At 44.0% G+C, this 13,245-nt stretch overlaps 1 protein-coding gene across 1 annotated transcript; it reads right to left on the bottom strand.

The window, feature by feature from the left end:
- Positions 1-291: 291 nt before the first annotated feature.
- On the bottom strand, positions 292-12,604 carry LOC129822404 (neuronal pentraxin-2-like). Its single transcript, XM_055880668.1, has 5 exons — positions 11,260-12,604; positions 7,076-7,391; positions 6,384-6,625; positions 5,492-5,671; positions 292-5,181 (listed from the first exon to the last, which is right to left on the bottom strand). The coding sequence occupies exons 1-5, from the start codon at positions 11,926-11,928 to the stop codon at positions 4,939-4,941; spliced, it is 1,650 nt and encodes a 549-aa protein (XP_055736643.1). The 5' UTR covers positions 11,929-12,604; the 3' UTR covers positions 292-4,938.
- Positions 12,605-13,245: the final 641 nt, after the last annotated feature.

Consider the following 13,245-nt stretch of genomic DNA (forward strand, 5'->3'; position numbering starts at 1 on the left):
CTGGACAGCACAGGATGTGACTGGCAGCAGTGTGAGGGTTTGTGTGTTAGTGAGTAACAGGATGGTCACTAAGTAGCCTAACACACACATAGTAGCTCATCTGCAAACAAAGTCCAAATTCATGCAATCACATTTAGAACTTGCACAGTGAAAATCATTGAATATAATTTCCTATTCATGTGTTATAGCCACCATCTAAGGCTGACATTATAATCAATAATTTTGAAACTGGGGGAGATGTAGTAGGTTATTAATTGACACCGAGAGGAAAAGAAAGGAAATACACAGTACTCACATTCGAAATAGACTTTATTTTTGGCCATTTGAGCTTTTCGGGCTGTGCATTTCAAAACCAGTGAAGACAAGGACATAAACACACATAGAGTATACCAACTCTGACAGGAAAAGAGAGGAAAAAGACAAAGATGCCAAATGTGCCTAAACATCGACCTACACATGAAGTCATTAAGTAAAAACCTGTTAACAAATACAGGTAATACAAAGAGTAATTTTCCAAACACCGGCCATAAGACATTGTTTGGTTAATAAAGAAAATATCTGGCTTGTTAATTTTCTAAGCTGTACAGTTTGCCACAACATCACAGAGACCATAGAAGTGCAGACATGAGCCGAACAGACCAGAGGCAGGCAAAACACTGATCAGACTGCAGAATGATGTTGGAATCATAACTTCAGCAGAGAAATGAATAGACATTACTTTAATATGGGTAAAGATACCCAGACAGGCACTTGCCACTAAGTCAGAACCAGGGACAGCGACAGTGACGTGCGGTCAGGGTAGGCAGGGTAGGCAGTGTGAAAATGAATGAAAAAAAAACGAATGAAAAATAAATAAATATAAATGTTATCAATAATTTAAAAAATTCTGCATGATCAAATAGATGTCAGTACTAGTACTACTACTTCCCAAATGTGCAGTGATCTGGTACAAAATGCACAAGGAGGCCAGGGGAAAGGCAAACTCGCCGTGTACCTTTCTCCAGCGCTTCAAAATCCAAACTCAATGAAAGGCATTGACATGATTTACACATTCGTGTTTCTACCTTATACTGCCAGCTAACGGATGCCGAAAGGCAGGTAGAGAGCTTTGCAAGAGGATAGCCAGAGCTCCTGCCTATGGATGTCACACACATTATCTGCTGCCTTTTTGATAGTTATATTAATTTTACTTCTAGCTAAAGTCAGCTGATTAGGATGGCTAACACATTGCATCTGAAATAGTTTTTTAGCGAAGCGGTGTGAAGACCAACACCTGAGTTTAGGGACCTACATCTAAAGAAGGGACAGAAAATAACACGATCATTTCAATCTGAGCGGTATCAACAGAACGACTGGCTCTGTGGCTGCAATGCTAGCAGCCGACTCTACTGCTTCCCCTGCCTGCTGCTCTCCACCAGTGACAGTTTGTGGACAAGAGTCGGTTACTGCGACTTGAACAATTTGTCTATGAGAAACCTGTCTCACGTCCAAAGCCAGATAGCTCTTAAGACATTTGGCAGCTGGCGGATAGATCTGGCGTTGAATGAACAACGGAGATTGAACATCAGCATGCACAATGCAAAGGTAAAAGAGAACCGTGAGATTTTGAAAGCCCCAGCTAATTGATGTTACAGCATGCTACCTAGGTAAACAGAAGTTGGCATTTTGCGGCAACGATGACACTGCCAGCACATCAAACAGGCCTAGGTGCCACTATGTGGAGCTATTACATTCCTTTATTGATTTTCTTTTTTTACAGTATGGTGGAAATTACAAGATTATGTTATAATGCTGTTATTGCATCAAATGATTGTTTTATACAACATAATAAGGGGTTGTTAGAATGCTCATCGGAGTGTTCTACCAAGGCTGGAAGAATGTCTTTGGGGATACCGCTTTCCAGAGCATGAGTTCATGTTCCTGTTCTATACGGTACCAGGGAGACATGGCTCCAGTACGGAGTTGGGGGGCCAAACACTGGTCTCTACACAATGAGTTCTCATGTTTTTACAGCAGGTACTGTCTGCTGTGAATTATAAGTATCTTTCGTAGAAAATCTTAACCTTGTGACCCCTTCCATACATCTGTTGTGTGTCATGCAGACTGACGGAGAATGGATTTTGCTATAAAATTCTGTGGCTGAAACAAGCTCGCTGAGTTCTCAGTGATCACCTCCAGGGGTGATTACCGACCAGCTCCACTACTGCAGTAATTAAATAATAAAGTTTGAATGTTTTGAAGGAATCTTAAAAGTCTCTCCTTTTGATTACAATAATTCCACCACAACAGTTAGCAACCCATCTAGAGACCGCCACCGTGTTTCCTTTTTGCTCCTGACCTATGATGGAATTTTCAAGGATATTGATGCTCTCCTGTGTTCTGCAGAACAAATTGATGGATATGGGTGTCTGCCATATCCAGATCAGTGACACAACGAAAGCACTGGGACGGCAGTGACACGACTTTGATCGTTTCTATGAGTGATTCGAGCAGAAATGCAATGATCTTGGCCTGGCACGAAGGGAAACTCGTAGTAAACAGCCGATCAGAGTAGAGAGGGGGAACAACATACTGGACAATATCAATGTTCAGATGAGAGACAGGTTTGACCACTTTGGTGAACTTAATTTCCTTGGCTAAGTGGACTGCAAAAAATGTGAAACAATGTCACAAAAATGTAACACCAGCAAACAAGAGCCTGTCTAAATATGCCAAGTACTTTTGTTAGACTTAAGGCTGATCTTGTCGAATTGCACAGTTCACAAATGGTACCAGACAAATCACCTGGACAGCTCCTCAGCTGACGAATGTACAGTAGCACTGTCTACTGTTATGACATTACATGTCTAATGACATCACATGTCTATCACATAGACCAGAGAAGTGCAAGTATACATCTCAGTCAGTAGTGCTGACTACTAGGCATTTTGTGTGTGTAGCGCTGTCTACAAGGAGACCTACTCGCTAGCACTTGGGTCGCTGTCTGTGGTGCTGAAAGTCGCCTGTTCGTGCAGGGCAGTTGCGTGGGGCACAAGCGATTACAGCCTCTGAAAGCGTGTCTAATGGTTGCGCCGCCTATCTGCTGCTGTTTGATGGTTGGTTGTGGTTGTTTGATGGTTATCGTTGTGATCGTGTCATACCGATAAACACAGCTTTATGAGCCTTTATGAGGCTCAGTAGAATGTGCCTGCCCGGCCTCAGACCTCACCGCACGTCGCAAGGTGTAGAAGATCAAGGGGGATTTCATATACATTGAATTATGTGTGTGCATTGATTCCTCAAATGAATACATGTATTGCAGTATAACGACGCATTTAAACCCGTTGTTATTTCTGTAACTTTTTACATTGAATATAAAAGCATTATATAAATAACACCGTTTATACATTTCAGTACAACTTGGTACCAAAACCTATTCTGGTGGTCTAGAAAGTATCAAACCTCGTGCTATACCATATTGTGCAACAAAGTTAACCAATAGGCTTGAGTAATACCACTGGCTAAGTCGAAGACATATTTTCTGGATCAATTCAAGCCACACGTTCACATTACTGGATACAGTTATTGAATTTAAATGAGGTGATATCTCTATATCTGTAGTTCTTATTAGTCACAGAGAATGATTAGCCATACTGTATTACTAGGATACAGACTATTTATACAAATGTTAACGGGAAGGAATATGAAAAGAGAGACAGTAAGAATGCTGTTTTTGAAACAAGTTGATACAAAAAAAGTACTTCACAAATCAATGCGATACAGACACGATTGTGTGTTCTTAATGTCTGCATATAAAATGTTGTATAAAATCATAATGTACACTTGAGTTATCCCCTTCAGTTAGACACAAGTCAGAGGATAGAGAAAGCTATAGATAGCCAAATTTTAGCTCCTGTTGAGAAAACAAAATGGGCTCCCATGGCCTAGTGCCTGGCCACAGACCGAGTCCAAAGCAGCAGTTCAAATGTAGAAGTACGTATGCCTAGCCTACCCACTCTCCGTCCTGTAGCTCTGAATAAACTTCACCAACAATAGATGTAAAACATAGATAAATAAAACATGCAAAGAAAAACAACATTTCCCCCTTGAGGGATAAATAGTCTTTATGAGTAGTTACGAAACCAGTGTTACTCCCACTTCTAATAATGTGCTTCAATCCCCTATGCCCTTACTCCCTTTCACCCGAGCTCCACCCGTCAATTTACTTCACAAATCCACAATGTACAATATACTGAACGTTGCAGATAGAAATGTGATGAATAGAGCTCACATGATTCCTTAATCTACATGTCAGTTAGGCATTCCTGCTGTTCTACTTAACAAGTCGTTCCGATAGAAATATGTTACCTCCACAATGTTTTGCCCTACTGAACACAGCTCAGGGCTCTCAGTCTCAAAGTAGAAATGCTGATGAAAGATCAACTTTGCCTATTAGATCATAATAAATAAGATTACATGTATAATATGACATGTACAGTCCTACTTATGGCTGGGAATTGCCAGGGATCTCACGACTATTACCACGATACTTAGGTGACAATACGATATGTATTGTGATTCTCACAATTCTATATGTATTTCGATTCGATACTGCGATTTTATTGCAATTTGATGTTCCAAAGATACTGCTCTCTTTATGTCTGCTGCAGAAAGACAAGAGAGCGTGAGAAAATTAGTTTAGATCAGGCATGGAAATAAAAGCATTGAAAACATGTTGCCTCACTATTTAAAAGGAAGATGGAGAGCAACAAAAAAAATGGATTTTTGGCGCAGGCATAGCTGACTAGCGCAAGCTAACGCTACCTAGCAACAATAACAAAAAGTAGCGCTATAATATCGTCCAAAATAGTATTGCGATATGTAACTGTATTGATTTTTCCCCGATCACTAGTCCTGCTCTGAGACGCTTCGTGAATAAGGTCCCTGGCTCCCTTCTCCTCACAGTGGGCTGTTGATGCGTTTAGCAGCGCAGGGCTCCCGGGGAACCTTGATGGCTCCTCCGAACACCTCTACTTCCCGGTTGGTCCAGGGGGCCACATTACCCTTTGGCTGGGGGCCGTGCTGGCTGCAGTGGGCCAGGCTGGACACCTCGCTGGGGGTCAGGACCCGCTCCCATACATTCCACTGGGATAGCTCCCCCACCAGGGCCTGGGACGAGTCGAAACGTCCGCCCAGAGTGTCCTACAGGCAGAAGGAGGTGGAGGAGTGAAAGGGGTGAAAAGAGGAAGGGATGTTTCAGAGTTTGGTCTAGTGGTAACTCCGGACTTGGCATTGCCCTGAGAGACTGGGGTTTGATGTTCAAGTCCCCCACTTCAACTCTGCATGTTCCTCTCATCTGCCCCCTTTCATTTCACCCCTGTGTCTATATCTCAATGAACAATAAAATATGTTCTCCTTTAAAAACAACAACCCCCTATAGGTCTATGCCGTTGCGGTCTCTTCCACCCATCACTCCTGACCTCACCAAAACACCAACCCCTCCATGTCTTACCTGTTCCTGCCCCAGGATGAGGACTCCCCCAGGCCTGATGTGGTGCCAGGCTGCCAGGCCCTGCCCCTCTCCTCTCAGCTTGCCCCCCTGGTAGGCCTGCCACGCCCCGCCTCTCTGGCTCCAGCTTACACAGATGTGGTGCCAGCTGCCCCGGGACAGGTTCAGAGGTAATTCCGCCGCCTAGGGGTGGGAGGACAACAGTGCGGGTTAGTATGAGTGTTAGTGCTATACTGCAGGTAATGCAGTGATACCGCAGACTATATTAGAGTGCAAATGAAGTATTTCAAATGGTACCAACAGCAAATCAATGGACAATCAATCATACGATGAAGTGGTTCTTAGTACTGATCCTAAACCATGTGCTGTACAGAGTATCCTAGACTGAAACTCAATATTATGTTAGATAAAAGAGAGTGCTTTTAAAGTGCTGATATCTTGATGCTTAACACACGGTGTGGAGACATTAAACAAATGTCCCCCTGGAATACATTAAGGCAGTTATTTTATTACAGTAACATTTGGGGACTGTAGCATTACTTTCTCAAAGGCACGGACTGCACTTCCTCAAGGGCACAGCCAGCTAGGTAGCTCTCTATGCCTTCCAGGCATCGTATTACCATAATGACATCATGCTAATCTACACTATACTCCTAGCTCTAGCCTAAACGGTGCTTTGTCTCTGTCCCAAATGGCACTCTAGTCCCTATGTAGTGCACTACTTTTGACCAGATCCTTGGTCAAATGTAGTGCACTACATAGGGACTAGAGTGCCATTTTGGTCGTAGACATCATTTCACAGTAAGCTCCCAGGTACTGTTATAGCTACAGCTTTAATTGTGCTGTGTCTAACTCAGTGTGCCCTAAAATACTGCTACTCTGTTTCCTCCATTACCTTGTCGTTAATGAGCAGCTCCACAGGGGTGTGCACGCCCTGCAGCAGAACTAGCTCGTTGGGCTGCTCCGCCACAGCGTAGGAGAAAGGGGTGCCGATGCCCCCCTCGGCAGGTTTCAGCCAGAGGCACACGGTGAAGGCACGCAGCTCAGGGATGGGGTGCTGTACCACCGCGTACATATAGTTGGTACGCGTTGGGAAGGACAGCTTGTAGCCCTCGGGGTAGGTGTACTCGGAGAGTCCTGGGGTAAGGAGGTATGGGTGGAGAAATAGAGAGGGAGGGAAAGAGTATTTGAGTAATGAGGTAATTCGGTAGGGGGGATGTTGAATAGACTTCTCTTATTAGGACTTTGTACTGTCTTTTGGGGGTTTATGCAATGGCTACATCACACATTTGACTTCCTTCCTGCCCCCAGGATATCTCATCTCTGTTCTATGATACTTCCACTTGGATTTTTTTTTCTTTTTTCTTATTCTTATTCTTATTCTTTTCTTTTTTCTTATTCTGTGTCATAATGTGTTGAAGACATTTTCATAGATTGATAATACGTTACCTTTCTGGTAGATCATTTATAGTTCATTGTCCCCGACTCGTAACCTCCCCCACCATATCAATTAATATCATTCAGGTATGAGTATCACTCATGACCGTTGATCTTCTCTTACACCTATCCCTCTGCCCCTTCTCTCACCCTCCTCCAGGCCAGCAATGCGGTGGTGTAGGGAGTTGATCCCCTGGTCAATCTCCTGCCTGTGTCTTTGGGATTCCTTTCGCAGGGCCTTCCTCTCCTTCTCCAGGAGTTCCAGCTTCCTCTCAAGCTCCCCCTCCAGATCCTCCATCCGTGGCCACTGCTCTGGTCCATCCCCTGCCCCGGCCTGCCCCACTAGCCCTGCCTCACCCCAACCATCAGAGGCCTCAGAGAGCCCACCACCACCTGCCCCTCTTGAAGTCACCGCAGTTGCTGCATCCGTGTGGTTGTGAGGGAACGCCAGCGGTCCGATATCTGACTTCATGGGAGGGAGTGTGGGAGAGAGGGAATGTGGGAGGGAGGGAGTGTGGGAGGGAAGGAGTGTGGGAGGGAGGGATACCGGTGCAGTGGAGGTATACAATTTGTTAATTATGTAGTACAATAGTAAAATCATGCCAAATGTAGCCTACACAATTGCAAAGCAGGTGAAATATATTTACATGCGCCCTGCACACACAGCCTTGTTTCAGAGGAATATAATCTGCAGGAAGCAGGAGTGTGCAGCTGTCAACTGTTTTTATCATGGAGCAGCTCACAGAAGAATGACATCGGTAGCCGGGAGGGTAGGACAGACGTTTCAAAATATCTACTAGTAAATGCTAATTAAGGCGACAATGGGTATGCAAACCAGGTATTGAAAAAGTTTGGTCCGAAGTCTTGGTTCGTAGATTATTTGTGATGTGCAATGCAGTCATCATGAGCTGTTTGCATCAGGGGCACAGGCATGAGTGGGCCTGGGTGGACACAAGCCCATCTACTGGGGAGCCAGGCCCACCCAATCAGATTGAGCAAAAACAGAAAAAGAATACATAATTATTACAAAAAACACAGTTCCACTCACCAGATGATGATCATTTGAAAGAATCCTTTCCTGCAGTCAATGACCAAAAGCGCCCTCTTTGGCCTCATGGGTGGAATGCTATTAATATTTGTCCTAATTTCATAATTAATTACGTTTTTTTTTTTTTTTACTACAATCCGGTGTTTCTATGTCAACAGTTTTGTTATATTTCAGTCTTCTGTGGTGTACATACAGTAAAGTGTAATACCGGGATGCAAACGAAACATTTTATACATTTCAACTCTATATCTGACATGGTACAGGTTTTTTATTTTATTTGTATTTTTTGACAATGTGTATGAGGTGTATACTTTTGTTTCAAAGTAGATTTGTTTGACTACCAAAAATCACTCTGTGTGACCCTGATTTAGTCCACTGCAGTAAAAGGTTAACATCTTGCTGAAAGTTATTCTTGAAAATTGAGAATCTCCTGTATGGTGCAACGGTCTAAAGTAGTGCATCTCAGTGTCACTACAGACCTTAGTTCGATTCCAGGCTGTATCACAACCGGACGTGATCGGGAGTGCCATAGGGCGGCACACAATTGGCCCAGCGTTGTCCGGGTTAGGGGTTGGCCGGGGTAGGCTGTCATTGTAAATAAGAATTTGCTCTTAACTGACTTGCCTAGTTAAATAAAATAAAACATTTGCAACAACATCCTCTTCGATAACAGCTGCTGCAAATTAGTCTACAACAAAAGATAGCTAGACTGTGGGAAAACTATTGCTTGCTATTGCACGATGGCCTGTGAGAAGAGAAAGTTTTTTGTTAAAACGATCCCACCGATTACAAGTCAAAATGTGATTGGTTGATTCCACTGTCACTCCAAAATGTTTCCCTAATACATTTGAATGGCAGATGCCTTCTTATCTAGGTTCTGATGGCCTAGACAATGGCTGACTTACCTAGCCCCAGAGATGACCAAAGAAAAATCCTGATTGAAGAGAAAAACATATTCAGTGTTAACCCTTTCCTTTCCAACAAAAACTGAAGAGAAATAAATCAGAACATAATTGAAAATAATAATAAAATTCGAATTTTTGTTATTATTATTTTATAAATCCTTTGCCCTTCTCTGAAGACATAGAAGGCCCTCATTGTTCCCCACTGTGTTTGGATTAGGAATAATTTGTAGAGTGGCTCTATTTGCCCTCAGCATGCATTTTTTTTCACCATTCTGAATGTCTAAGAAATCCATATGTTCGTCTGAAACACGAAGACAGAAATAGTTGACATTTTGAACTCTTATTATGGTGGCGACTTGACTAAATTAAATCATGGTCTTGAATTGGATTCAAATGTTTCTGGTCTCGGTCATGACTCGGTCTCGGACCCCTTGTCCCCCCCCCCCCCCCGATCTTGGTCTTGACTCTGACTTGATTTTCTCCAGTCTTGGTCTTGAATCGGTCTCACTTCAGGCGGTCTCGAACGCAACACTGGGAGCCAGTTCGGTTTTTAGAGCTGCACTCACACTTTTTAATGTGCTGTGATTAATGTGGGCCTTCGTGTTAGATAAGCACTCTAATCTCTGGAGTTTTTAAAAATGTTAATTATGCATAATCAATTATGTGCAGCAGGAAAAACAGAAAAAGTGCAGGGAAAACAAGTAATTAAAGGTCCTCGCAGTCATTAGTCAGCCAAGGAAAAAACACTACAACTGCAGCAAAACGAAGTGCAGTCAAATAGACACACAGACAATGCCACATCTTATTTACAGTGAGGCACTTGCTGTAAGATACACACAGAGCAGTGGTTCTCAACATGAGGTACTAGTACCCGTGGAGGCACCTCACCTTTCCACATGGAGTAAATGTGTTATTATTTGTTAAGACCAGTTCCAACGTGACTGGGGGTTCAGTGACCAAAGACGGTTGGGAACCACTGATACAGAGGTACACCACTGATATGGTATAACAGTAGTGTGCTAGGCAGAGGCTGCAAAAAGAATATGATGGTCTCTGCTCTTGACAAATATAGGTAACTGGTCGGATGAATGATTTATGATATTTTCTCCACAAGAAATGGTGTTGTACATCACATGTTGCTTGGCAGGCAGCTATAAAGCAGCTTCGTATTACTCTACCCTCCCCTCCCTCCTCCACCCCTCCTCTGCTCCTGCCCTGGGTTAGTTATATTGGGAAGCAGAGGTGGCTGGAATAACACATTCTCCGGTGTCTGTAGTTTAGGGCTAATAAATGATCCAGCAACGTCCTTGTTTTGGGGTTTTCCATGAATCAAAGTGGCTAAATTTAACTTGAGTTGTGAAGCAGGTTGAGAAGACGTCGTAATGGTGCAATAGCAACAAATGATGCCAAAATTAATGAATAGATTTTGGTGAAGTCACTGATTGGTTCCTCAACATTGTTTTGAACTCTAATGAGCTATTGCTAAGTCGAATATGATGCATCTAATCAATTTTAATGTGATGCATGTAGTCAATTTTTAGGGACAATAAGTTAAAGACATTGATATACAGGTAACTGCCAAAATAAAGGAAACACTTGAGTAAATGAGGGATATAAAGTCTATTGAATGCAGGTGATTCCACACAGGTGTGGATTCTGAGTTAATTAAGCATTTAACATCCCACGCTTAGGGTCATGTATAAAAATGCCCAGTTGCCCATTATTTGAAATCCTTGCTGTCAGGGATCCTTGGGACTTTGACATTAACAAAAATAGATCTCAGTGACTTTGAAAGATGGGGACTCAAAGGAGCATAGGAAGTTTAAAGTATGTGTGTGTGTGTATGTGTGTGTGTGTGTGTGTGTGTGTGTGTGTGTGTGTGTGTGTGTGTGTGTGTGTGTGTGTGTGTGTGTGTGTGTGTGTGTGTGTGTGTCATCAGATGTCAACCCATTGAAACACTTATGGGAGATTCTGGAGCAACGCCTATGACAGCGTTTTCCGTCAACAGCTGTTCTGGCAGCTTGCGGTGGTCCAACGCTTTATGTTGGTGTTTCCTTTATTTTGGCAGTTATCTGTAGGTGGTCATCTAACCTGATCTAATCCTGTCGCTGATTTCTATTAACTGGAAATGGTCTCAATTAAACAGTAAAACCACGTAGCCACACCCACACAGACATACTACCATCAGAGACGTGAGTAGAAATTCAGAGTGAGTGCTATCGAGGTCTGCCAAGCAGATCGACTGACTCACGAGAGGGTCAGTATTAGCCTATCCACTGCTTTATTTAAACATACAATAACAGTTCGTTTAAAATAAAGATATGTGATAGTGGAATTCAACACCAACAGACATGACACATGTTTCTCCCATTCCCCCTTACCTCCAGTTTCTCTATGCGGTCTTTCATCTGAACGATAGCCTGTTCCAGCTCGCCTACAGCCTGAGCGATGAGCAGCTGTGCCACAGACGACGACGGAGCACTGTCCCGGACCATGAGCCGGCCCTCATCTACCCTCTTACCTCCCCAGAGCCCCGCGCTACTCTCCGGGCCTCTACGCCCCTCTATTCCGCTCTCACACTCCGAAAGCTTGCCTGACAGATCCCTAATGGTCCGCTGGTCGGTGATAATCTGGTCCTTCTGCTGGAGAACTGTCTGTTTGAGCTCCTCTGCCGTGGTGCGGAGGTATCCCCAGTCCTCACCGGCGAACAGCGACGGGTCTTCGGCTTGTTGCTGAAAGTTTTTGGGGTTGCATTCTCCGGCGGGGACTGGGGTGCAGATAAGTCTGCTAACCTGCCTAGTTCCACCAATGTCGTCTGAGCCGCTGGGGACGTGGAAGAAAGTGGGCGCTTCTCCGTCCTGCGTTTCAGAACCATGGAGAGCGCCCAGTGGACCCGCTCGCGCCACGGAGCCCCCGGTGAAAGTCTGCTGCACTCCAGCGTCCGGAGAGTGAGACTGGTTGTCTGCCACAGGCTGCTGGGGAGATTCGGCAGCGGAGCCGGTATGGACCGCGGCGATGATGCAGATGACTGCTCCAACGAAGGCCACCATCCCGGCGGCCAAGATGATAACGATGAACTTCAGGTTGGCGGCGTCAGAAATCAATAATTATGAGAAAAAAAACGGAGGATTTGTCTATCTAGTTCAACAACACCGAAAAAGCGCAGTCTGAGTTTAAAAAAAATGTGCAGATCAAAAGATCCGTGAAGATATCACGAAAGACGCATCTTATGGCTTTGCTAGGCTATTAGTCAATACATAGGCTATGTTCCACTTCATTTATCAATTAGGCTATAATGAGTACAGCTACTTGCTCCAACCGTTTCTATCTCACCCCTCTGTCTCTTGGCTTCAGTGTTGTTCGGCTTCTTTATCTCCTTATCACAAGGACAACCAGAGAGAGAGAGAGACAGCGAGAGAAAGAGAGAGAGATAGACAACCAGAGAGAGAGAGCGAGAGAGATAGACAACCAGAGAGAGAGACCGAGAGAGCGCGCAACAGCATGCAAGTCAATATCAAGAGGCGGAAACGGGAGATGGTAGGAATGATATGAGACCGTGTCTCGCGTCACACAAAATGTAGATCGAGATGACAATAATTCAACAGTTTTGTGGTTTAATAACAATATAGTGATGAGCATTCCATTTCTTTGTGCATTTCATATGCTGTGATCGCTTGACGTATTTATGGCGATGAATGCATAACCTAAATAACAAAACAGGACAACCCGTGGAACTGTAGTATCCTAGGGTATCATCACGCTCGTACAGCGGGTTCTCATCGTTCTCGTCAGGGACGATGCGCGGGCACATAGCACACAATCTAGCGTGCGCCCCCATTAGTCAAATACAAGGTTCACGGGAGACAGGAAGACTGATGGTGTTGGTGCAGGATAACGAGAACGCGTGATAAACCCTATCAACCCTATCATAACCATGAGATCATTCCTAGCACGACCGGGTCATTTTAGAAAAGGCAATCTCAGCTGAACACAGCACATAGGTGCAGAGTGGTGTGTGTGTGTCCGTGACTGCACGGTGTGTGTGTGTGAGCGCGCGCTCTCTCACACATAAGTGACTGCAAAGGGAGATTATGGTGAGAGAAGAGTAATCAGCCTAGGTATGTTTATGGAAAGCTTTTCCTCTGTGAGGGAATAGTAGGTTCTATGTTCTAAAATATGTTTCAGAGAGAAGAAAATGGCCTAGACTCGAAGTGCGCCAACACGAGGCTCTGGGTTCGCATAATAGAAGAATAGTAAAATAGGCTGGTGTTGGCGCTTTCTCAGAGATCGAGGTTGAAGGTGAATTCAGATTAAAAAGAGTCAGAAAGGGAGATAAATTCAATGGATGACAGCCCAACAGTAACGGG

Source organism: Salvelinus fontinalis, chromosome 2 (genome assembly GCF_029448725.1).
Source record: "Salvelinus fontinalis isolate EN_2023a chromosome 2, ASM2944872v1, whole genome shotgun sequence".
Classification (NCBI taxonomy): domain Eukaryota; kingdom Metazoa; phylum Chordata; class Actinopteri; order Salmoniformes; family Salmonidae; genus Salvelinus; species Salvelinus fontinalis.